At 35.6% G+C, this 26,489-nt stretch overlaps 4 protein-coding genes across 4 annotated transcripts in view; 2 read left to right on the plus strand and 2 right to left on the minus strand.

Annotated features, from left to right (window-relative positions):
• Positions 1 to 2,423, minus strand: part of LOC110373572 (coatomer subunit alpha) — a 20,938-nt gene extending 18,515 nt beyond the window's left edge. The window contains exons 1-3 of the mRNA XM_064040054.1: positions 2,088 to 2,423; positions 1,267 to 1,383; positions 598 to 834 (exon numbers count right to left, since the gene is read on the minus strand). Of these exons, the coding sequence (XP_063896124.1) occupies positions 598 to 834; positions 1,267 to 1,383; positions 2,088 to 2,315 (582 nt within the window). The 5' untranslated portion in view covers positions 2,316 to 2,423. The remainder of the gene's footprint in view (positions 1 to 597; positions 835 to 1,266; positions 1,384 to 2,087) is intronic.
• Positions 2,424 to 4,216: 1,793 nt separating this feature from the next.
• On the plus strand, positions 4,217 to 5,298 carry LOC110373565 (exosome complex component CSL4). The gene is given in 5 exon segments (XM_049849265.2): positions 4,217 to 4,523; positions 4,705 to 4,795; positions 4,798 to 4,952; positions 5,025 to 5,109; positions 5,112 to 5,298. Coding segments are annotated over 5 exon segments (666 nt in total). The 5' UTR covers positions 4,217 to 4,355; the 3' UTR covers positions 5,279 to 5,298.
• A 1,511-nt stretch (positions 5,299 to 6,809) lies between these two features.
• Positions 6,810 to 20,371, plus strand: LOC110373564 (solute carrier family 53 member 1). The gene is made up of 11 exons (XM_064040117.1): positions 6,810 to 7,161; positions 8,752 to 8,905; positions 9,490 to 9,722; positions 10,835 to 11,096; positions 15,357 to 15,727; positions 16,701 to 16,848; positions 17,239 to 17,433; positions 18,288 to 18,463; positions 19,003 to 19,133; positions 19,489 to 19,644; positions 20,166 to 20,371. Exons 1-11 carry the CDS (start codon positions 7,093 to 7,095, stop codon positions 20,284 to 20,286), a joined length of 2,016 nt encoding a protein of 671 aa, XP_063896187.1. The 5' UTR covers positions 6,810 to 7,092; the 3' UTR covers positions 20,287 to 20,371.
• Positions 20,372 to 20,709: 338 nt separating this feature from the next.
• Positions 20,710 to 26,046, minus strand: LOC110373592 (charged multivesicular body protein 3). The gene is made up of 7 exons (XM_064040082.1): positions 25,890 to 26,046; positions 25,748 to 25,808; positions 24,542 to 24,721; positions 24,258 to 24,298; positions 23,810 to 23,983; positions 23,256 to 23,419; positions 20,710 to 21,747 (listed from the first exon to the last, which is right to left on the minus strand). The coding sequence occupies exons 1-6, from the start codon at positions 25,932 to 25,934 to the stop codon at positions 23,261 to 23,263; spliced, it is 660 nt and encodes a 219-aa protein (XP_063896152.1). The 5' UTR covers positions 25,935 to 26,046; the 3' UTR covers positions 20,710 to 21,747; positions 23,256 to 23,260.
• Positions 26,047 to 26,489: the final 443 nt, after the last annotated feature.

The raw sequence follows: 26,489 nt of genomic DNA on the forward strand, positions 1-26,489 counted from the left end.
ACATTGGTGATGTGTTATAACATCGATATAGATACATACATAATTTATATTGTATGCTTTTGCTTGCTCAATAATAAAGTTATAAAACTCTAATTTATTATAGGAAATCACCAAAAAAATATAATTTTTAAATTAACCTAGTCTGTTTTAGATCCAAAATGCGGTTTAAAGTTTATTATTGAGCATGTTATGTATGATATGTGTGTGTGTGTGTGTGCAAAATATTATACATAAAAATAGTACATCTGTGTTTTAAATGCATTAAGCAGCTAGGAATAGACAAAATACTTTATCAATTCAACATGCTAAGGTATATCTTTAGTTGATGTATAGAATGTATTACAATTTCAATACATAATATAGCATGATGCAGATAATTTACTATTTGAATTTACAAAAACATGCAACATATGTGACTCCATTTACTGTTTTCATTGTATACTTTAATTAATACTTTAATAATACTTTAATACTTTAGAAAATTGAAATCTTTCATTTGACTGTTATCAATTTATCAAACCAATATTTTCTTCAACAAAATCGCATAAGCTCAAACACATAAGGACACACACAACACTTAAAAAAGGTTTATTATACCTGTCCAAACAGGTCCGTAGTCTGCGGGTTCCTCAAATGCTCGGCCAAGCCCGTAGGGCCCGGAGCCACACTCTTTTTCCTGAGTCCCGAGAAGTCCCACACTCGGACAGATTGGTCCAAGGAGGCGGACACAAGAAGGTCCTCGGTCGGGTGGAATTGTGCACACATTACGTAGTGGTTGTGGCCAGTTAGCACACTGATGCATTGTCGGGATTGCCAGTTCCATATTCTTATGGTCTGAAAAGTAATGAAATTATGTAGTTACAACTTTATAGTATGAACAGTTGACAATATAATTACACAGTACAGAGGTTGATGTTGCTACATACAAAATTCACACAACATTTTTTGTTTTCTTTGCTAGTAGCAATAGGTAATATTGCCTACTGAATAAACACCATAGAAAAAAGAGAGTGTGACATTAGCAAATACAGGTGCTAATGTACTCAGAACTTTGACTAACAATGACATGCTCACTTAATTTTAACTAGGTAATTTTTATTTATTTCTAAAGTTATTTTTAATTATTTTTAAGTTATATTTATTTTAACTTATCATATTTGTTATATGGAAATTCATTGGTAAAAACTTTTTTATTATGATTTACTACAATCTTTCTCCATTTGTGGGATTTTCACTTGTGAAAAATGTTATAAATGAAGAACATACCTGATCATCAGAAGCACTCAATATCCAGGGGTACTCATGGTGGAAGAATGTTGTGCGGATGTAATCCAAGTGGCCGAGCAGAGTAAACAGGCATCGCCTCTGCTTGTAGTTCCATACCTATAATAAAGAATAAGATATTATTACATATCTGACTTATTAATATATCTAGCTGAGAAGGAGGCAACCTCAATTGACATCTAACTTGCTGCTCTATAGGAGTGGAAAGTATTTTGCAAGCCCTATGTCCCTGATGAGTGATAACAGGATGTCATAATCACTAATATAGTTAATTATTATGTCTACTGCTGAGCATACTATGACAGATTGCAGTAAAAGACTGGACAATGTTTTATGTAGTGTCTGAATGTAATCACCTAGCTATTAACCTAGGATAATCCTAGGTAAGTATAAATAGAAAAACAATTACTTAAACTAAGCCATCTGTTTTACTGCAAGATTGTTAGCTCATATAAAATACCAAAATAATAGTGTGGTCCATTCCATTTAATATATTTCTGATCATAACATACAGATATAAAACGTTTTAAGATAGACTATTATGTTATTGCATCCCTAGGCTTACCTTGTTTAGAAGAAACATACATATTTTAGTGGACATGAGATTACAGCCTGTGTAATATGTAACTGATAACACAGTAATTCAGGTTAATATTGCATACTTAGCCTAACAGACACACTTCTGTACAGTGTTATGATACATAGCTAATACATTTGTAACGCCTGCTATAATATACGTGTCATAAACATGACGAAACATACATGCAAAAATTACGGCCGTATCACCCATCCCCATCACAAACCTTGATCTTATAGTCGTCACCACCGGACACGAAGAGCGGCTGCTGGATGTGGAAGCAAATGCCACGCACAGGACCGTCATGTTCATCAAATTTCTCCAGCAACGTACACATACGATAATCCCACAGCTGAATCACGCCATTGTGTAAACTCGCCAAAACCCATGGCCGCTTCGCATGAAAGGATATACCTTTCACCCTCGCCGACTTAGTTTCGAACTTTGTTAGCATATCTCTTGTATATTTCAGAGATATTCACGAAAAATCCCATAAAACAGAATCGCTTTACACCATTAAACGTCAGTCGACGACGTGACACGTCCAACAAAACTAGAGGTGAGCTTCAGTTATGCTCGCTGGGCTTAGCAAATTATGTCTCGTTATTACCGTTAGTGGATGTAGCATAACTAAATACATAGTTAAATAAATGCTTAAATTGTTACTTTATCAGTTATTTCTATGATAATTTCGTTCATTATATGTCAAATAAGTCGCTTTCCATTTTTTTTAAGCTATGAGTAGCTTAGCTTATGTCATAGGAAAGCGACATATTGTATCTATTCATTTTACAACACATTTTTCATTCAACTTTAACATCGACTTGGTCTCATGTGTTTAGGCTCAGGTCATCTCGGAAACTTCGCTGAATTAGTTGCATATTATGATTCTTGCTTACGTGCAAAACGTGACTACAACTTCAATAATGTTTTGTGTATATTGGCAAGGAAATTGAGCCCTGATCTTCACCTGGGTAGGCGCGATTTATTGGTTTATTGCCATAAATGTACAGTGCGCAAAACGATCCCCACTCTTCCGCCGAGAGCTCATTATCCGTGCCGATAACCAGTAGCGGCGTAAGGGCGGGGGCGGTCCGCCCCGGTGCCACATCTCGGGGGTGCCATCTCGGTCGGCACATATCTGCACCAGGATGGCGCGGGCAGATGGGACAAGTCACTAAGGGTGCCATTCTAATCTGCAAAGCCTAGGTTCACTACCATTTACTAAGAGAGGTGACACCCCTCTCATTCCGACTGTCACCCCTCTCTTGTATTTTTGCTTTTACCTGACTACTTAATTCCTCAAAGTTAGAAAAAAAATCCGCTCGCTTCGCTCGCGGTTTTCTATTAATTTATTATTAGTTCTGCGCTTACTCTTTGAGTCCTCAATCTAACAAAAAGCTAAAGCACCAAAGTAGCAAAAACAACTTGTGCTAAATTCTGAGTTTAATTTGAGAGTCCTCAAACAAACAATTAGAAAATTCACTTGGAGGACTTTTGTGTCCCAAAACTCAAAAATTTCGCGCTCGCTACGCTCGCGGCTTTTTCACCTTGCAATATTTTTTCCAAACTTGTTGGGAACTGTTGTGGTGAAAAACTCAAAAATTGCGCCTTTCACTTTACACTGATCTTTTCTTATTTCTTTAGGTATCTGTGCGTCCCAAACATCTAAAATTTCGCGCTCGCTACGCTCGCGGCTTCTTCACTCTTTTCAACCTTGTTTGGGTACTGTTGTATTCCAAAACTCAAAATTTTAGCTTAATTTACCGTGTTTTAAAGACATATTTGGGTTCATAAAGGGGAATGCCCACTGACTATAGGCACTTCGGCCCTGGGTGTACACATATAAAAGCTTATGGATATGATAATATGCATTTTAAGGAACAAAATGGAAAAGAAATTGATTTAGAAAAAAGTCCGGATTGTTAAGATATAACGGACCCGCTTCGCTAGCGCTTTATAACTTTGCAGTGATCTGTTTCCGGATTCTTAATGTTAAACCTAGCGAAAAGCACCATTAATGATTTCTACACTTTTTTTTTACGTGATTATATTTTGGCGTTTTTTTTTTTTTGGGGGTGGGGGTGCTCAATGGGTAGTCCGCCCCGGGTGCCATCCGATGCTACGCCGCCACTGCCGATAACTATACTAAACTTGAACTAAAGTAGTACTCGAGCGTAGCACAACTTGAGCATTTTGCCTCATCTCTACTCCAACTCGGCAAATGTTCTGAAACTCTATGCTCTTTTGCTCGTTGTCGATGATAGCTTTTTTTGTTTATGAATGGTGTTTTTTTTTTTTAATTCATTGAAAAGTCAAATCTTGTTTATCAACAAGTTTTCACGTTATTTTATTTTAGCATTACTTTCAATTATTACCCTTAAATACTATCCAATTTTAGTCAATAACTTCTTTACGTGATAATTCACAAACAGTTTTAAACCAGTGCCTTAAAGTTGAGAAGAATAAAGTTTGAAATAACCTCTGAAACAGCATGTCTTCTTCCGAAAAGTTAAAGGATGTCGGGAAACTATGTATTCCTGGCATGCGACTCAGTGCATCGAATAAAGAATTTGTCGCCGGACCTGGAACTTACGAACTTAGAGGTTATATTTATGCAACTTTGTGTGGCACTCTCAAAACAGAGCTGGATGAAAATCAGGTACACCTAATGCTTCGTTCAACTTGGTAACAATAAAAGTTGAATTAAAACTACCAATATTTGTTATCAAATACAGTGAATCTGTAAAAAAGACCAAAAAACTGCTTTAGTAAAAGTCAGCATCAAAAAATAAATACATTTCCCACCTTTGTTTCTAATGTTACAAAACTTGCTTTTTCAGGTGACCATAGTATCAGTGGAAAGCCCAAGGACACCAAGTATTCTGCCTAGGACAGGTGACATAGTGACCGCAAAGGTCACAGTAGTGAATCCCGTTTAGTCCAATGTGTCATACTTTGTGTTGGGTCTTCAGTCCTGGCGAGGCCATACAGAGGCATTTTGAAGAAGGAAGACATTAAAGCTACAGAGAAAGATAGAGTGGACCCATACAAATGTTACAGACCTGGTGATGTGATATTGGCTAGAGTTGTATCCTTTTAAAAGTTTTGTTATTGTCATTGTATTTCAGTTTTCGATAATCGTTCCTTAACCCTATATCAGCTTCCTATGACAGAAATCCACTGGTATCACGTATCAACAGCTGAAAACGAGCTAGGAGTTGTCATAGCCACAGCAGAGGGCTCTCCCAAGGAATCAGTATGGTACCAATAAGCTGGTCAGAAATGCAGTGCCCTAAAACACTAGTGAAAGAACCTAGAAAAGTGGCTAGAGTTATTCCAGAGAATATTAATCAAGCACTGTTTCCAGTCAAGGATAACGCAACTAGTGAATTAGAAATTGATAAAGATAAATAATAAATGAATAATCGTTGTTATGTATTTTCCATTATTTATTAAAATTAAACCCTTGTAGTACGTTTAGTATTTAAGTAATCTGAAAATGTTTTCTGAACGAATAATATAGTGTCAAACGTTCTTGACAGTTTGTGATTGAAATGAACAGCTGGTGAAAATAGTGCATGAAAGAGGCAGTGTTCAATGTTAGTCGAATCGAAATTCGTTAATCGACTAATCAGTAACATTATTTTTTCACATCGAGTCAAATTTTTTTTTTTGAAATCAACCATTTGTTATGTGGACAGTTTAATTGTGTCTTATCCTGATCCAATAAAAAAAATTATACATCAAAATTACAGATTTTCAATCATGTAGATAATTATCTCGTTTCGTTTTGAGTATACTCTAAACAAAACCAAAAACACATTTTTGTACTTTAATAAGCAGTGGAACTTCGCATCTATATTAACTACGTATCAACGTATGTATATCTATTTGCTAACATGATGTACGATTAGTTGTGAAAATGGTATAAAATCGACTAAAACTCGTCACGTCAATCAGATGTAGTATATACTAATTGCTGTACATCATTACTTATCACCTACTAGGGACACGGTATCGAAGCAAAAGTATCGATACCGTACTCATGAGTAGAATCGATAACAAAGTATCGTACTCATTAAAGTATCGAAACAAAAGTATCGATACTTCAAGGTATCGAGTACTTTTTTAGATCATTTGCTAGGTCAATATCAGTCAGTAAATAATGTCAGTTTTACTTCAGTTCAGCAGGACATAAAAAACAAATGGTATTGGTACACAAATTTAATAGAATAATAGAAAAATGGAATGAATGAAACAAATCGAAAATGTAGCAATAGGAAACAATATTAAGTTATTTGAGGTATACTAAAAACTAGCAGTGTCCCACTGTTTCACCCGCGTAGTAGATTAAAGATCCCATTCCTCCTCCGTAGTCACTTAAAAATAGAGGTTTGTTGAGCCTTTTTGGAGATAAGCGGTTTCGAATTTTTGTGATGGTACTTCCTGCTTTAGAAAATAATCGTTCTGAAGGTACTGACGTCGCAGGGACTGATATTATATTCATTCTCGTGCCAATTATATAATTTTGGGAATACTACTTTCATATATTCCCATTGTTTTAAGGGATCTACTGAAAGTGGCGAAACCTGTGCCGATAAGTAGTAGCTTAATTCATCCTTCATTTCAGGCTGTGATGAAGATGAAGAACTTGCTTTATTATTTTGTTTTTTAGTGTGTGCCAACTTCTTATGGTGGCTCCAGAAATCAAATGTCGCTTCTTTTTTTAAGACAGAATGTCTTAAAAAGTTTTCAACGAGTGAGCTAAAAGGCGCTTTAAATATAAATATATAATAAATTCTTCATTCGATACGATACCTGGGAAAAAGTACTTATTGAGTAAAAGTATCGAATGTAAAGTATCGAGTACAAAAGTATCGGTATCGAACTGGAATGTACTCGATACCACAAAGCATCGATACTTTTTTCGTGTCCCTATCACCTACTTGTCTCGTTGTGTCATTCATTCATTCAGGTGATGAGAAACGGACCATAGCTTTTTATGGAAAAAATAAATCACAAAAAGATAAAAATTTGCTCATAAGTAATACCGTATCATTCCAGTGTTTACTCAAATCTATATGTTCAGTGCAATGAGGTCACCATTAGCAGTTATCAGAAAGTAAACTGAGTTTGTCCATGGCAAACAATTTGTGTTGGATATAGTGAAATATCGTTAGTGTTTAAGAGTTGTTGTTACGACAAAGTCGTGTTAGAAGAGCCTTAAGATGAAGTTCGCGGAGCACTTGAGTGCACACATTACGCCCGAGTGGCGTAAACAATACATAAACTATGAGGCAAGTATTATTGTAGTCTATAAAATAGATAAGGACATTGCTATTTACGTTCTACCTGACTGATATCTACCCGCTAGTCATAAAGTTTAGTCTGAAAAATGCCACAAGTCTGATTTTTTATATTAATTTTAGTTGAATACTTATTTATTAATTTAACTTTTTCAATTATTTTATAACTTAAACTTAAGTTGCTTTTACAAGACCATGTTCGGTTAACCAAAGTTATGGTTGAACATAAATGTAACCTAGAGATGCAGTTTGAAACAGGGTCAAGGAGTGATACTTATAAAAATAAATGACATGCCCTTGACTAATATTAAATCTAGACAGCTGCTTTCTTCATGTTAATTACAGTTAAACAAATAACTCATTACAAAGAGATTCATGGATAGTCAAATACATGTAGGTTTTACTTTGTTGCTGATAAGTTAACTTAGTAATAGAATATTCAATAACTTATAGTTCATCTTTTTTACTGCCTGTTTCTAAACAAAATAGTTGGTGTATGGACAGTTTTCCATTTAAGATTATGGGTTCTCGTTAAAGTGAACTTGTAGAACTTTTATGTGAAATCGTTTTTTAATTTTAATTGTAAAAATATTAATGTAATAGTGTAAATATGGAAATTAAATAAAACAAATAATAGTACTTGATATAAAAGTTTCCTACAATTAATAAATAGACTCCATAGAATGGTAGAGAACGCTGAAGGCGTTAAGTCAGCCCTTGTTCATTGTGCAAAAACATCCTAATTTATCCTACTGCTGTTCGCAGTTTCACATTTATCCAACGGGAACTTCTCCGCATAAAAATTCATCAAAATTGGATCAGCTGTTACTTCAGTACATACAAAATCATCAAGCACAAATAAAATTTTAGCACACACATGACATAAAAGGCTCTAATTTCAAAATTTCATTTGTACAACTCTAATTTTTGAGAAGGTCAAGTTTATAGTGATTTAGTAAGCCTTGAGTAAGATGCTAATCAGCATATTTATATATAAATCATGTAACTGAAGCATGGCTTGACATTGTTAGTGAAATATGATGATGCAGGATGAGTAAGCTGGATTCTTTGATTGATGTTTTGAATAAATATATTAGGATCTAAACTTGATATGTTTGCTCTACTTTTTTGCATGTATGGAGTTGAAATATTTCAAATTTTTCACTCTAGAAATGAAGTCCCGTTCTTTAAATAGGATGATAAAATATAAAATTACATGTTGTAGGAAAAATCTGTTTGTTTTTATCAAAAGCATAGCCTTTAAATATAATTATCAGGGCTGGTTTTTCCACTTAGCTATAAAGTTCTTGAGAGGATGACGATGATTAAAATTTCTCCCCCATCTGCACCTTGGTGTAGTCCTGACCATTTCTAGAAACAAAGATAGATAAGTCATTAATTCAAAGTAAGCTATTTGCAAAAGACAATCCCAATAGGCGTGTTAAAAACGACTTCACCTTCCACCATTTAATAGTGTCTGTTGCTCCCCATTCTCCCCAATAGATTGTTAAAAGCCAACATAAATTAGGTTTGCTACCCTTCTCTTTAACTAACATATTAATATAATACAATTACTATCAGGAGATGAAGGCGATGCTATACACAGCGGTGGAGGAGGCGCCATCAGCTGAGAACGTGGAGCCGGAAGTCCTCTCCCGCCATTTTGCCAACTTCGACGAAACATTCTTCCATTACTGTGATCAGGAACTTAAGAAAATCAACACATTCTATTCAGGTAAGAATTAGACGTAATATTTCAGATACGGACTAAAAAGCGTTTATAATACTGTCTATGAGCGTTTTCACACTAGCGGATTTTATCGCGCGGTTCAAGAATTGCATAAACCAGTAGTTGTTCATTAATGTGATCGAGCCCGTATGATCTGCGCCGAAAATCTGCTATTCTGAATGCGCTTTATAAGTAACCAAACTTTTCATCGGAACATGATGAGCTATTCTACTGTGACAGTACAAAATAAACCTTTTCTCATTTGTAATAAACTTGGAATCTAGATTGAATTCATAGTAATACTCATCAATTATAGTAGAAATGGATAATTTCATTCTCAAGAATTGCCAGATTATATTAATGATATTCTGATTACAAAATAACGACCCCGCCTCTCATTGTTTTTTTCTGTAGATGACCTCAAATTATTACCATGTATAATCCACTCCAATAACATCCAAACGTGTAGGTACCTACTACAATAACATTTCATTGTGCTTTGCCATATCTAAGCCGACCAATCAGTCAACAGTCCATAGCTAGGTACTTACATACTTCTAACAACAAAATAACCCCTAGAACAATTTCAGAAAAACTCGCGGAGGCCACTAGAAAATTCGCCACACTACAGAGCGAGCTAAAATCACATTTCGAAACAATCAAACCCAAAGCCAGTGGCGACGGCAAAAAAGCAATACCACGGCGAAAAGTACAGGAATTGAAACTGGCCTTTAGTGAATTTTACTTAAGTCTCATACTTCTACAGAACTATCAGAATTTAAACTACACCGGATTCAGAAAAATATTGAAAAAGCACGATAAGGTAAGGTTTTGTTTGATAAGGTTTTTATCTGGTTATTTATAGGGGATAATCCTAAGTATACGGTGGGCAGATGATACCGGCAATCGTTGACTAATATTTGTTCCCACAATTTGGTTTATTATTAGAATAGTTTATTGGCTTTACATTGCATAATTATGTACAGGAACATTTTCTTAATAAATCGTCATTTAGGTATTTCTGGATAATGATACATAGATACTTATGTGGTTTGCCAACAAACTGAAAGTCGTTCTAATACGAGGACGATGGTTTTCCCAATATTTTTCCTACTAGACCAATAACCCACCATAATAAATAGAAATAGCTAATCACAAAACCACAGAGGTTTCCTCTAAACTATAATGACTTTGCTAGAATTCCGATACACGGCTAAGATATGTATAATATAGGTGCGATCATTTTGCAAAGAAGTAAGCGTATTCTATGAGATCAAGTTCAAGAATTTGATCTCATAAAATAAATACGCTTACGAAGGTGAATTTACCTGGCTGACTAGATTTTATTTACACTAACATGATATTATTATATTCTTGCCTTGAATATCCACTAGCATTAAAGGCCATTTAGATTTTACGACATATTCATTCATAGATTATGTGCCAGCAATATTATGCATATTGCTATGAGATAGGTCCCTATGTCGCTATAGTTGTAGTTGCTAACACGTCACACTAGCGGACTATCATGGCTTTTCCGCGTGTTTACGCACGGCAACCGGGAACCTAAACTATTGACAGCTACCGTTTGAGCCCCGAAAAATCCGCTAGTGTGAATGCGCTTTAAGATCCATATTTTTCTTATATATAACCTACTGAAGAAGTTAAGAGTTCTCCTTTTAATCACAACTTGTTATCCAATCCTAATAACGCCTATTTTAGTTTTCCATCCCCCTAAAAAGAGATACTAAAAATAACTAGTTAAGGGTAGACGTTCTTCTCAAATATATATCCTTTGGTATGGAGGATCTCTTTATAGATACCAAGAGATCCTCAAAAAGGGCTTAAGTCATCCCCGCATTCCCAAAATATGTGCCACCCGTCCCAAAATTACTCAAAAAAACAAATATCCAATTAACAAACAGTCTTTCGCAGTTACTAAACGTAAGCAATGGCGCACAATGGCGAGCGGAACACGTCGAGACATCCCATTTCTACACGAATAAGGACATCGACAGACTGATCTCTGACACAGAGGCTACGGTCACCAATGACCTGGAGGGAGGGGACAGACAGAAGGCCATGAAGAAGTTGAGAGTGCCCCCTTTAGGGGAGCAACAGAGTCCGTGGACGACGTTCAAAGTGGGACTGTTTTCCGGGTCCTTTATTGTGCTTTTTATCACTGTTGTGTTGTCTGGTAAGTTCCTTTTTTCTATAAAATTGCTAGCTTAAAAACATAAAAAATAGAAGCATACAAAGTCACTTAGGCCCAAGTTCACCGACAATATAAACGTCCGTTTTTCTAAAAATAACCGTTTACTTTGAAAGTTAATAATTAATATTTGTAGTAGTGTTTTAAAAAAACTGGCGTTTATGTGGTTGGTGATCGCATCTTAGGCCTTTAAGCACTTACTAAAGTCAAACGTATCAGGTACGAATTAATTAAGACTAGCCAGTGGTATTTTGTTGTTAAGTTTGCTCTAAACTTGAAATCGGCGCAAGATTTTCAATTATAATCTCCCTAAAGAAGGCTTCGGTGCATAAATTTCCTCTACATGTGCCTTTTATCAATGATTCTATAAAAAACACAAAAAAAGATCGATTGCTGATATTGTGTCGCGTGCACTTTCCTACCCGGAACAATGTATTATTTATTTTATCTTAAAGATAAAAACTCGGATACCCAGTCAATACACGTCATATTATTGTTTCGAAGATGTTTTCACGAAAATATTATCGCAAATAACGGGTAGCTCTGTCTTATCTACAATAATATTATTAAGCTGAAGAGTTTGTTTGTTTTTGAATGCACTAATTGACTAATCCCAGCAACTACTGGGCCAATTTGAAAAATAATTTCAGTGTTAGAAAGCCCATTTATCGAAGAAGGTTATGACTACTTATTAGCCTGGTGTGCGAAGTATTTCCCATGGCATTCGGGTGCAACTACGTGGCGGAAGCTAATCTAATTTAACATAAATTTCTTGATTCTTATGAAAACTAACAAAAAAATTAACATTTCATAGAATTATTCTGATTCAATTAAGTACATACGTGATTATTATTTTTACCTAGAGGATAATAAATGAGTAATTTCATTACAACATAGATACATAATGAATAAATGTCCATATTTGTTATTAAGGTGATTAATTAGGTAATTAATATTGTAACTAATTGATTAATTCTGATTGATTGACAGATAGTTTTAATGATATCAGTTAATATCTAACTTTAATCCGTTTAAAATATGTATTTAATTCTCGTTGAATAAATCAAAGTATTGATAACTTTGATGAATGACAAAAAAAAGCAGAAAAACATGTGGTCATCTTTATTTTGCATATACTCTTCTAAAGTTAAAGCTATAGCTGCATGTAAAGTCAAAAATAGGTTTTTTTTTAAATAAGGCTAACTTAATATTTTTTTTCAAGTCAAATTACATTGGACAGCTTTCCCAAAAACCTTTTCACTGCTCTCTAGACTCTCGTGCTATGGCTGAGAAGAAGAAACACACAGAGCACAGAGATTAATTCAGAACTTTAATCGTAAAACTGAAACTGAATTTCCATACATATGTAAGGTAGTAAAAATGTAGATATGACCTTCACACATAAGACTATATATACCTACCACCATTCTCAGTTTCCTTAATACACCTATAAATCTATGTCCTGCGTACAATATATTACACAATACCTAACACTTATCTCTGCTATCGTAAGATTCCGTAATATTTCACAAAGATATACACACAAATCTCTTTCACAAACAATTTTGTTGAATCAACTTATCTGAGCTGACCAAAGGATCTTATGCAAATGTGGAAAGATAAAGATAGGAGGATTATCTTTATCTGTCCTTACCTTTGGCAATAATGTTTTTTTTCCCCTTCAAGATTGTGTAAAGGTGATCTCACTTGTTTTAAAGTTATTTATTGTACATTGGTTATATTTATGGGGCTTATAAAATTATCAGGGTATTGCTTGTTAGTTTTATAAAAAACGAAAAAATAATGAAGTAAGCGAACAGGTAATAAATGTCAAAAACCTGCTTATTTTGATCAATCAAGTTATTTTTAGATGAAGGGTCTCTCTTTAAATTAAACGAACAAAAACATACCCTAAGTATGATACTCAAACTTTTCATGTTGCTTAGATTTGCAGTGCATCAATTACAAATCAATAAATATCTTGTCAATAATGATTTATCTAGTATATCGAAAAAAATACCTTTCAATACATAACAAAAAATTCTTTACATACCAACATATCATAATAAATACTTAATGATGATTAACTCATAGATCTGTCACAATCAATCAAAGCTTTGTATAAGGGGAATCCCCTACGTGGGGTATTAGTTGACCAATAACCGGCCATTGACCGTGATTGAACGATAATTGTCCTTTTTTATATTGTGAGCGAAGACTGGTTCTTAACCGCGATTGAGGAAATGAAACGGCGAGTATTTCGAATAGGTTAAAGTGGGCAATGTATGGAGGAATAATGCCTTTTCTAGTCATGGAGAATTCGATTTTATTTTAGTGATTTTTACTACTCATGTCCCAAAAGAACTACTCATTATCATTACCACGTAATACAGTACTTCCTCGATAAATGTCTAAATTACTTGAAGAAATTCAAATTGGTCCAGCACTCAACAGCTCCTAAGATTAGCGCGTTCGAGCAAAAAACATACTCTTCAGCTTTATACAAATACAGCTACAAATTACTACACACACCGGCACAATTAGAGGAACACAAAAAAAATACAGTTTTATTTTAAAATAATAGCTTTTAATGCAAGTTTTTCACTTAATTCGAGCTTGTTTACATGGTACACGTATGACACAACTAAAACTAGGAGTAAACATTAATAAAATTGGTAAAAATACAGTAAAATAACAAATAATGAGAATCTTAAAATTTTCTAAACAATTGTAAAAATTAAATTAGTGGGGGAAATCTTAAAAAAAAACTTAATTAATACCTTGTATTGCCCCCGCGGGCTCTAATTAATGCTTGAATGCGTCTGCCCATACTCATGATGACATTCGCGATCATTCCTTGGGGTAAGTTGACCCACTCTTCGACCAGCGCCAACTTTAGCTCTTCAACATTCCTGGGAGGTGGAATTTTCACTCTTACCCTTCGCCCAATCATGTCCCAGACATGCTCTATTGGATTCATGTCTGGTGATCGTGCTGGCCAGTTCATTTGGGTAATTCCGATTTCGCTGAGGTAGTCGGTAACCACGCGTGCAGTATGGGGCCGTGCATTATCGTGCATAAACACAAAATTTTCGCCAATGAATGGGGCAAAAGGCATTACATGGGGTTCTAAGATCTCTGTAATGTATCGATGTGCAGTCAGAGAACCTCCATCGATGATGACTAAAGCCGTGCGTGCTGACAAAGTAATGCCACCCCATACCATAACGGACCCTCCACCGTATGACACCGTTTCGGTGAAATTAGCTTGATGGTAGCGTTCTCCTCGATGCCTCCACATCCTTTCCCTTCCGTCGATGAAATTGACACAAAATCGGCTTTCATCAGAGAATAAAACATGACTCCATTCTTCAGACCAATTTTGGTGTTGACGAGCAAACGCTAGTCTTGCAACTCGATGGCATACCTCAAGCTTGGGCGCTTTAGCTGGCACGTATGACTTTAAACCGGCATCATTTAACCGTCTTCTTACTGTTCGTTCACTAATATGCACATTACGCACTTCTTCTAAAAGATTTCGGGTCTGAACTGCAGTTTGACGACGATTTCTCAAAGTTTGCACCCTTATAAAACGGTCATCTACGGCACTGGTTGCACGATTTCTGCCTTGTCCCCGCCTCCGCACGTAAGACCCCGTCTGCCTGTACCGTTTAACATTACGGTGGATCACAGATACGGACACACCCAACCTTCGACTCACTGAACGGTATGTGTGACCTTCCTCGATCATTGTCACAGCTCTGGCGACATCAGTTGCGGGCAAATCACTCATTTTCGATGCAATACAATGTTAATTCTCCAAGTAACAACAACAAAGTGAGCTAGGGCCACCATTGACTGCATAAACAAATTTCTTATCCAAAACACTTAAACGCCCTAATTGTCAACAAACACTTATGAGGGTCCAATTTCTGTTAAATTATTGAGGGATGTCAAAAAGTCTCAAAAGGGTATGTCATAAGAGGGTAATAAATAAAATAAAGGAGCCACTTGTAAATATTCTCATAAGAAGTAAAAAAAAACGTCTTTTTTTTGTGTTCCTCTAATTGTGCCGGTGTGTGTATATATGATATATAGTAATTTGTAGGTATAGATACATACATAAACCGTAGTAAGCGCGAGAATTATTTCTTCTTTAATTTCTTATCTGACACTATAGGTACTCCAATGATCCACACAGCCAAACAATTAAAAAACTAACAACTACCAACAATTCTTTTCCAGCACTATTCCACGAAGGGGGCACAGAAAACTTCAAAACGGCCTTCAGATTATACCGAGGCCCATTCCTTTTAGTCGAGTTCATATTCTTAATCGGCATCAACGTTTACGGATGGCGGTCTTCAGGGGTCAATCACGTCTTAATCTTCGAGTTGGACCCCAGAAATCATCTTTCTGAACAGCATTTAATGGAGTTAGCAGCCATTTTTGGGGTCATTTGGGCTCTTAGTATACTCAGTTTTATATATAGTGCGAGTTTGAGTATACCGCCGTTTGTGAACCCGTTGGCGTTGGTTATAATAATGCTGGCCTTTCTTATGAATCCGCTGAAGGTGTTCCGACATGAAGCAAGGTTCTGGTTTTTGAGGATATGTGTGAGTATTTATTCATTTCTGTTATTTTTATAGCTTAAAGTTAATTAAGAGAGGTTACATTTATATATTACTCCAAATAATTAACTAGAATAGAAAATATTCTAATCCTGTCAGTGTTGAACTTTATGCGATAATTTTTATCTTATTCGATGCAGTAGTTTTGTAGCAAAAATACATTGACGAAGTGCTAAGATAGACAGTTTGCTAGTTAAACCCTGGTTTGAACCGTATCCCAGGTTAGCGTTTTAAACCATTTATAGTGAAATATATTTATCTCCGTTACAGAGTAACTGGTCACACCAGTTACCAATATAACTTCATACAAAAACGACCAAGTAAAGTCTTCTTACGATAATCGTTTAGCCGCAAGTCAACATGATTGACTTCTTAATTACAAGCGTTTTACTGTAGCTAATGCACTATTAGTGGACACAGACAAACAATTTGTGCTTATTGAAATGTCGTGACGTAGAAGTAAGATTGTCTGTTGATGTTTTGAGTCTTAAAGTTATGGGGAATATGGTTCAAATTGCAATGTTAAAAAAATGTGATGCCCTTGTCTAAAATTTTAACTTAATAAGTCATTTCGCTTTTGTTTCACACAAGTTGGCTATCCTTCTTTTGTCTATGACAAAGGAAATACAATTATCTACGCTAAACCAAAATTTATGGGAATCGGTTTTGTTGTTAATTTTCAATGGGCTCAACCGGTAAAATGCCTAAGTAACAACTAGACGGACAGAATTACCTTACGTAGTTGTGAGATTATTAAACACTAGCCGTTTTACAGCGGATTCACCCATTGCTGGGGAACTTCTATCCGTACCCGAATATATAGCTTAGAATTATGATGATGTAGAAACTAAATCTTGACACTTTGCTATATGTTAATTACGAATTTCCGCACCAATTTATTACATAAACTTTTTGAAATTAATATTTTGTCTCACAAACTCCATATTCTCTATTTCAGGGTCGTATCCTAGCGGCTCCGTTCATGCCGGTGCTGTTCGCTGACTTCTGGCTGGCAGACCAGTGGAACTCCTTCGTGGCGGCCTTCCTCGACTTCCACTATCTCATAGCCTTCTATACTACGGGGAGCGACTGGTTTAATGTTAATGGTAGGTGAAGGTGGCTTATTTTGAAGTTGGCTTATATCATATAAAAGTAGAAAAGGTTTGGTTCTCACAAGGACATAATTTTTAACACCCAAAATAATTGCTTAGGAAATAGTAAGAAATTGAAGTATCTGTGTGTTTTTCTATAGCATCGTATCTCTTAAATTGATAAACGGATATTTAATAAACATAGTGGTTGATATAAAGATAATCTGCTAGCCGGTCACATCAAAATTAAAATATTTTTTTTCTGTTGCATTTAATTTTACCTAACGAACAATTGTTTAAATATTATATTTGCAACACAGACAGCAAATACCTAGGTCAATTTATAGAAGTATAAACCTACTTAAAATAATTTAATTTATTTTCAATATATTTTTATAATTCCAGTAACATTCGAGAAAACGAAATGGTTCATAATAACACGAGCCCTAGTGAACGTAGTGCCGGCATGGACGCGATTCTTCCAATGCCTCCGTCGGTATCGCGACAGCAGGGAAGCTTTCCCGCATCTGGTTAACGCGGGGAAGTACTCCACTACGTTCTTTGTTGTGCTGTTCGCGACGCTCAGGACTTTGTATAGCGGTGAGTAGTGCAAAGATTGCTGTATTTTTTATAATAATAAATTGACCACAAACATAATAAAAGCGATCACAACTTAGTTATTACTGTCTACGCGACATTTTATTTGAGTTAGGTTAGGTGGCTTTAGAAAGACTTATTATTTTACCCTCAACACCTTAAAGTCAGCTGTCTAATCATCATGCAAGGAAGGAAGCTAAAGAGGGGTTAAGCTGACAAGCTGATAATGTAGTAACAGAAATCAAGAAGTCCAGTGACCATTAAAAACATTATTTTGATAAGTAATCTCTAATGCTTAACTGAATAAAAAAAAGTTAGGTACATATACAACATGTAACGTAATTAACGCACACCCTCAAACACCCCAATTAGAATATTATGTTATAATCATAATACATACACTGAATTTTTAATTTAACATGTATATGCATTGTTATTTACTAAATTAGTTATACCAATTCTTGGAGAACTTTTTGGTCATACTACTACGCAGTCAAATATCGCGCCGCGCGCCGCTCGACTCGACACAACATAACGAAACTACGGAAAAAGCCGACAATACACGAAGTCTTATTACTTTGAGTTACGGTCTATTTGAATTTGTTTTGACTGTACAGGGATAATATGGCAATAATTTCCGTAGTTTTAATTATTTTTGGGATAAAAAATGACCTATATTAAAAATGATATAAATCGATTCAATAAACGATTCTAAACAAACTAATTTCAGGATGTGCGTTAATTAAGTTACATGTTGTATATGTATTGAGGAAAATATTAAACTGATGATTTTTACGATTAGGAGTTTTTGTTTAATTATTATCATTGCTCTATCACAAATCATTATTCTTTTTCAGATCCAAATTCAACAGACGCCTACGACAACCCGTTCCTATACCTATGGTTCGCGTGTCAACTGGTGTCGTCTCTATACACGTACACGTGGGACGTCAAGATGGACTGGGGGCTGTTCAGCTGCGGACCCAACGCAGAGAACAAGTTCCTCAGGGAGGAGATCGTTTATAGTCCCGGGGTGAGTATCTATAGTATATACTGTAAGTATATAACTCATATCATAGAGGAAGGGTATAGGCATTTAATTTTAAGTATACAAAGTACATCATACGGGACGCTAGTGAATTTTTGGTGGAACCCAGTTTGTCAATTTTGTGGTTCATCCCGGGGTGAGTAGAAAAATTGACTTAGTTGATAAGTCAAATAGCATGAAGATCTAGGGTTTTCCCATGTTGGAGTCGGCTTCTAGTCTAACCGGATGCCAGATACCAGTGTGCCACATGGAGCAATTGCCTATCTGACCGGCTCAGCAAGACTGCCATAGGATTATTAACTGGCTGATTTTCTGACTACAGAACAGCTGAACCTATGTGGAAGATTTAAGTTTGGGACTCCACCGATACTTTAAACCCGAGTTACGTTTAGTGGACATTTTTTTTATTCTAAGTTATGACTTGGCGTTCAGTCTAGTAAAAAAAAGGTTTATATCATTAAACTCTGACCATATCTCACTTCTCAATTCACAAGTAAATAACCTGAAAATTCGTCATATTCCAGTTCTACTACTTCGCGATAGTGGAAGACTTCGTGCTCCGCTTCATCTGGACGGTGTCGTTCGTGCTGACGGAGAACAAGCTCGTCTCCGGAGAGACCATGACGTCCATACTGGCGCCGCTTGAGGTCTTCAGGTAAATCAGAGTTTTTTACCCGACCGCCAAGAAGGATTATTATTTTGCAGAAGATTATGAGGATAAAGAGTTGGTCTATAAAGTGTTCTTGTCTCTGTGAGACCAACTTTGGTCTCAACGGTTCTTTCCTTGTTCTGTAAAAGAATGTACTTTTTTTATAATTTACGACTGGGGGTATTTTGGGAGGTACAAAACTGTCAAATATCTCTTCCGACTTAGGGAAAATCGGAAGGCTACATATCAAACTGTTAGTGACTAAAACCCACTTACACATATGTATAAGCTTTTGCGATCCTGTAGTATTTCAATTTTGCAGCCACGACTGGCTAATGACATAATTTTATTTCTATTGCAGACGTTTCATCTGGAACTTCTTCCGCCTGGAAAACGAGCATCTAAACAACTGCGGCAAGTTCCGAGCTGTTCGCGACATCTCCGTGGCGCCGCTCGACTCGTCCGACCAGGCCGACATCATCCGCATGATGGATCAGCCCGACGGCGTTGTTAACAGGTCAGTGCAGCCATACATAAATACATATATATTTTTAATTTAATTATACGTCCAAAGCCGATTTCAGCCACGGCGGCTGTTCTCGAGGAGATCAGCCAACTGCGCAGAACATATTATAGTGCACAAGCATTTGCGCAGACACAGGTGCACTCACTATTCCTTCTCTCTCTTAGCCCGATGGGACGGCAATCCGACACGACCGGAGAGATTAGGCGCAGGTCCGACATTAACGTGCTCTCTTAACTATATCTCACGAATGGTAACTCTTAGGAAAAATTACAAAGACCATTTTGGTAGCGAATTTTAAGATCTACAACTTGGATTTCGGTTTTTTTTTTAATAAAATTTACCGTTTAAAAAAAAAACTAAAACCCTCCAACTGTGACTTTTGACCTCGAATAACCCAAGCTCTCCACCAAAATTTGGCTTTCCGGGAGATATTGTTATTTGAAATGTCTATAATGACCGGACTATCATGTCAGTCAGTATTATATTTCAGAAGTCATTTTTATTGTTCCCAGATTAACGAAAAACAAGAAAAACGCGAAAAAGACAAAGGAGAGTGACCGCAAGCCGCTTCTCAAGAAGGAGTCGATACAAGACATGCAACTGGAACTCGACCTCTCTTCCAAGATGCTGTGACCGACTGTGATAACTGTACTTATTTAGTTATTGTTATAGTATTATACGAAATATATTTATAGCCAATTCTTATACACGCAGTAAAGTTTTTTATTTGAATATTTGACGGCAAATTGAAACGTTAAAACGATATTATGACTGAAGAAGTCTGACAGTTTTAATCACCTAACAAAGGGTTTGTTACTCACTCGAAAGAAGAAAATGCTTTGATCCATACTTCGAAGGACACCCTGTATAGCTGTATATTGATTAATTATATAGATATTATCAGTACTCAATATATAAGAAATGCTGAGAAGTATGTATTATGACAGATTTCATTTGAGGAAAGATACTTTTTAATACATTTTTGACTCCATATTTTACCATACTAGTTTGCCTTCGTAAAGTGAGGTTCGGTTATACACAAAAAAAAAACATTACTAATAGTTAGTGCATTTTATTCAATAACTGAAGTAGACATAAAAACATTTCGGAAGCTCTCGCTCACTATACAATACTCTAGCGTTATAAAAGCTATAAAATTATAAGTATATCACAACTGAACTTATAACGTTAATGCACGCATTCAATGTACGAAATCGATTCATATCGAATAAATTTCGTCGTTTTAAATTTCATCATCATCATCATCTCAGCCATAGGACGTCCACTGCTGAACATAGGCCTCCCCCTTAGATCTCCACAGATACCTGTAGCAGGCGACCTGCATCCAGCGTCTTCGGCGTTTTAAATTTGAAATCACATATGATACATACTAGTAGGCTCCTGGGCGTTTTTGATTTTAGCCAGTAATAAAAGTTAAATACATATTATATCCGCGTTACATTACCTATAAACTGACAAAAATGTATTTGTAGTAAATAAATAGAAAATGTTTATTACTACAATACATGTGTAAAGAGACAACAATTTATAAAACACAATATCTACAAAAAATTGTATATTGTTTGAAGGCCAAAACGAGATGACTTTTTTATTCAAGAGAGCATGGAAGGAATAACTGAAAAAAACTAGCTCTGTCATTGCTATCAATCATTCATAAATGAATAGCTATGGTAAGATTTTTCATCTGAAGTTGACTCTCGATGTAAGAAGCCCAAAACATTTCAGTGCAATTATAAACTAAACGGTTCCTTCTATGACATCTAACGCATATTCTGAATACAAATTAAGTACCCAAAACTCAAAAACCTAGCATTGTGTACCCCTGATTAATGCAATGCTGCATAACAATCAATATCTTCCAAAACAGTTAATTCGATCTCAGTTATACAAATAGCGCTATTAAAACAATAATAATAACTATGAATTAGTTGTAAAACTCTCGTACGGCGTACAAACTTAATTACATATACATACAACAACGATATTTACATTGTTCTTAAGGCATTTGTCAACTCCGCCATGGCTTGAGGTAGCCTTCCTATATCTGATCTCCGACAATCGGTGGATTTGCATCTGTGGAACAAATATTTTGTTTATTAGTATGCAAGCCTCTCAATTATTCAGTACTATTGGGTTCAAAACACTTTTTTACGACAGCCTTTTCATAAAATTGCCTATGTTATTTTTCTATACCAGCTAATGTAATCAAGAAGATTAGGTAATCAAGAACTATACATGACTTAACAAATTAATTTAATTGACCTTTCAATTAGTACAAAAACGTAGATAATTAGTGACTCATGTGGATTATGCCGTTTACTTTTCGTCTTGCAAGACGTACTATAATGTTTAGATCCCATCATCATCATCATCATAATGTTTAGATGTCTTACAAGTTTTTTGTAAATATCCAAGTATCAAATCAGCTACCTAGACTTTTCCCAACTATGTTGTGTTCAGCATTCACAGTGCATTCGAATAGTTTGGAAAAAAATCAGATAACTCCACAGAAAAAAAAACTTACAGATCAATTTATTGAATATTTCCTCGTTTTTGGAAGTCGGTTAACTAAGCAAACTTAGGCCCAATTACATCTGCATCCGGTGAAAATGAAAGGGTATAATTTAGGCGGTCACCAAAAATATTTTTAAGACTCTAAGCTGAGGCACCAAATAAAATAAACAACTCCAAAAAAAATAAATTGACTTTATTAAAAGGGCACTAAAGTATATAATATTATGATCCAAAAAAAATAAAATAACATCAGAAAAATCGCAAGTCTCGCACAAATATTATTTTTGGTTCCCAAAATGGATTAATGGTCACCAAATTCTATCCAACTCAAAGATTAATATTACTACCAAAAATCAAAGTTAGTGACGAAAACGAATCGCTGCAAAATCGACTCCACGTAGTCTTGTCTGCCCTACAACTAGAGTGCAATTCAAAACCGCGTAGGCGTAGAGGGGCGAGGCGGCCTGCGAGCTGAGGCGCAGGTAGTTTTAATGCTCGCCGCTGCGGCTGAGGCAGCAAGCCGAAGCTGCGGTGGTGAGCGTGAAAACCATCTGCGACGATAAGTTCGCATGGGACCGCCGGAGCCGTGACAGAAGCCATGCTTGCTGCATGTTGCGTGCTTACATTTGACAAACGTACTGAGTTACAATCAAATTCATATAACAATAAATAAGCGACGTACGTTTGGGAACCCCCAGTATATTAATTGGTATTTGGGAAATATTCTAGCGATCGTTAGCTTTTTTAGTCTAACAAAAATGACCAAATTAGGAGTCAAGGTATTACATAATTGGTAACATCTAAATAGTGACAATATATAATATTTGGTCTAAACTGTATTTTAAAGGCGTCCATATATTTTTTTAGTAGTCAACAATACGAAAAAATGGTTTTATCTAATAATATTTTTGGAAACGTTATTTGGTGACCATTTATCCATTTTGGTAACCGTTTAGAATTTTTTTGGTAGTAAAATAAGTACTTTTTTGGGTGGCGTTTAAACACAAGCCAAAATGAAAGCCGACCCCGAAGGCTCGGAAAAGGCTAGACATATTTTTAAATCTTACTTGTACTAAGAGCGCAGCGCTTGCAGGCGTGACTGCATCTCGTCCAGTTCGCTCTCGGTGGGCTCGGGCACGTCCTCCTCCTCCTTGCTGGTTGAGGGCGCGGCGACGGCCGTGGGAGGGGCGGGAGCTTCGCCAAGCTTGCCTTGCGTTAGCTCCCATAGCACCTGGGTTGGAGAAATACGTTGTAGTTGTTTGTACATACAGTTAATTGGTAAGAAACGTTATAGATGTGGAGAAATAAATAATAATAATAAGGGCGTCCACACCGCATGTTGGTTCATTGTGGCGGTGTTCTTTACAGAGATCAGCCAGCTGCACATATTATAGTGCACTGGCATTTGCGCAGACACAGATGTATTCACTTTTCCCTCACTTTCATAGCCCGATACACATGACATAGCCGGAGAGAGATCCTCCGGCTATGTCAGATTGCTGCCCCATCGGGCAAGCAAGCAGGACCGACATCCATATCTGCGTACTGATGCATATTTTTATTGCCAACCCGCCATAAAGTAATGCGAGCGCTGTAGTTATCACTAAAATCTGTGTCTTACCTTATCAACCTCACTCTGCGCCGCTTCCTCCATTTCTTCCTCATCTTCCATGCTGGACATGGTCTCATCTAGCATCTCCTCAATGATGCCGGCTTTCATCATCTCTTTGCTGAGTTCCTGCATTGTGGCAGCAACCTCCGGCAGGCGGACTAGTGCCTGCATTGCTTGCATCACCTAGTAAGTGAGGAATTAGTTAGTTATTTGTAATACTGTCGTCAAAACTCCATAAATGATATTCTTTCAGTGTTAGATATCCTATGCTTCGCGGAAGGCTATATGATTTTTTATACAAGCGCGCAATATTTCTCATGGAACCTGGGTGGATAACAAAGTATAATTCTAGTCTGTAGACATATTTTAATAATGCGTTTCTAATTTTCATGAGTACACATTTTCAGCTACAATAATTAAAGAGAATTGAAATTATGATTACAGAGTAATTTTATACCTCAGTGGATTTCTGCAATGATCCGGCAACCCGTAATGTGGCTGTGAACAAATATTAAAAATCATATTTACTCCTACTTACTACATCTTTACTACTACAATTTATTGAGATTAACAATTCAAATTTTTGCCTCAAAAATTATAAGGACTTCAACATCATAATATACATTTCCTATCACAGAATTTTGATAATATGAAATAAGACATTTGATGCCATCTCAAGAACTTCAGACTAGCAAACCTCTGGTTAAGAACTGTACATAACTGTATTTAAATAGCACTTACCCAATTGATTTTTCATCTGCATCTGCACAGAGTTAAGGTGTGCCTTACTGGTGTAGATTTTACTGATTGCCTTCCTAGACCTGATGATCTCCTTAGCCAGAATTGTGCACACTTGCTTATCACTCTTAGCTGCGGCTTCTTTAAGAGACCTTTTTATTTTATCTTCTTCTCTTTGTATACCTGGATGAATAAATAAGTTTGTGTTAGTAAAACACTTCACCATTGCCAGAAATTTGATTGTTCCACCACAGGGATTGTCAAATGGAGAAGGAATAAATATTAATCACCGCTCTCGCTCAATGTGGGTTGCCAATTTCAGATATAGTAAGCCCAGGTTTTACTCAGTCAATTGGTGTCCAAGATATTCTTAGCAAGTATTTAAAACTTATATAAAAAATGATAAAAGTTATATTATAGGTGTTTGGTTCGACCTGGAATCTAACCTTTATACTGTTTACCACTAGCAACATATTTTGTCTTCATAGCAGTTGGGAGTTACACCAAAATTAAGCAACTACTAAAGTGGAATTGGGTGGATGACTAGGTCAAAAATAAATTACGTTGTCATATTCATTTAGTGAAGCATCTAAAAATAATGTCACTTCCATTTATCGTTTTGTTGGAATAATTGATTAAATTTTTTTATTGATAATATAAGCTAAAAAAGAATCCAGTTTGATGTGAAAAATCTGTGACGTCATAAGTTGCGCTTACATACATATTGCAAAGAAAGTGACAGTTTTTGACAGTTAAATAAAAGTAATGAATTTGACTCGTTGGAAACTACCGTATTGCAACAGCTTTAAAACAATGGAATAAGAAAGTGTTTGTTTCCATGACTTCCTGTTTTATTGTTGGGTCAGATCGGAAACAATTTAAAGAATTTTATTGGGGCATTCAAATGCGAACATCCGACTTGGAATTTATTTAACTGAAACTAATTTTATTTTATAATTAAACAATTAGACATTATTGGTTTATTGCAGATTATACATGCAACACTTGGCGCGGTCTTTCAGTGGATAACTATGTCATAATGAGTTCCTCTGAAAATGTTTTCAAATAAATTTAGCACGAAACATGCGAAAGCTCTTGACCTTGATAGCAGTTTTTAGCATTCCTATCGACGCGATTCAAAGTAGGTTACAGCTCTATGCATGCACTATTAAAGTACGTCGTTAGTAAGTAAATTAATTAGTTACATACTTCTTATTTGTCTATCTAAATTATATCCCTCCTTCCGTAGTTTGTGAGACCACTCGTTCACCTAAAATAATAGCGAAATAATTGTTTATCAAAATAATTCTTTATCTATCAGGAATTTCATTTAACCATTGTATGGACTTACCATTTCCTTCGGATTTCTCTCCGGAGATTTCCCAAAAAGACCCATTTCGTACAATTAAATGAATTCTTTGCAATTTTAGAAACAAATTTGTTTTGTTGACATAAATTATCACAAATTTTGACACGGGATGACTTCATCAGTTTAACGTTCCGTTGTAAATTGCATAACTGTTTGATTAAATTAAATAAACAAAACACTCTTATTAATTACAATTACTCTAAAAATTTTATATTTTCGGAAATTAAATAATCCGAAAAATGGATTTTGGTGTACAAAAGTCTTTACTTCTTTAAGTTTTCGCTTTTTATACTTTGGAGTTTGCTGCTAAATCTGCATGGAATGGATCTTTAAACACTATTTAAGGTTTTACGCAGAAACTTAAAAGACCATCGCGAAAATTACATACGTCAGAGTTAATTAGAAAGCTACTTATGCAGAATTTTTGCATAAATTCTTTTAGTCTATTCATCATTTAATCGTTTTAATACTGTTTATTTCTAGAATTTTCCCAATTTACTTCTTCAGACATCAAATTCTTCATCAAACGGAATGGATCGTAGGTTGTCATTTGTTTTGACATCTAAATAAAGTTACTAACAA

This window comes from Helicoverpa armigera, chromosome 21 (assembly GCF_030705265.1).
Source record: "Helicoverpa armigera isolate CAAS_96S chromosome 21, ASM3070526v1, whole genome shotgun sequence".
Classification (NCBI taxonomy): domain Eukaryota; kingdom Metazoa; phylum Arthropoda; class Insecta; order Lepidoptera; family Noctuidae; genus Helicoverpa; species Helicoverpa armigera.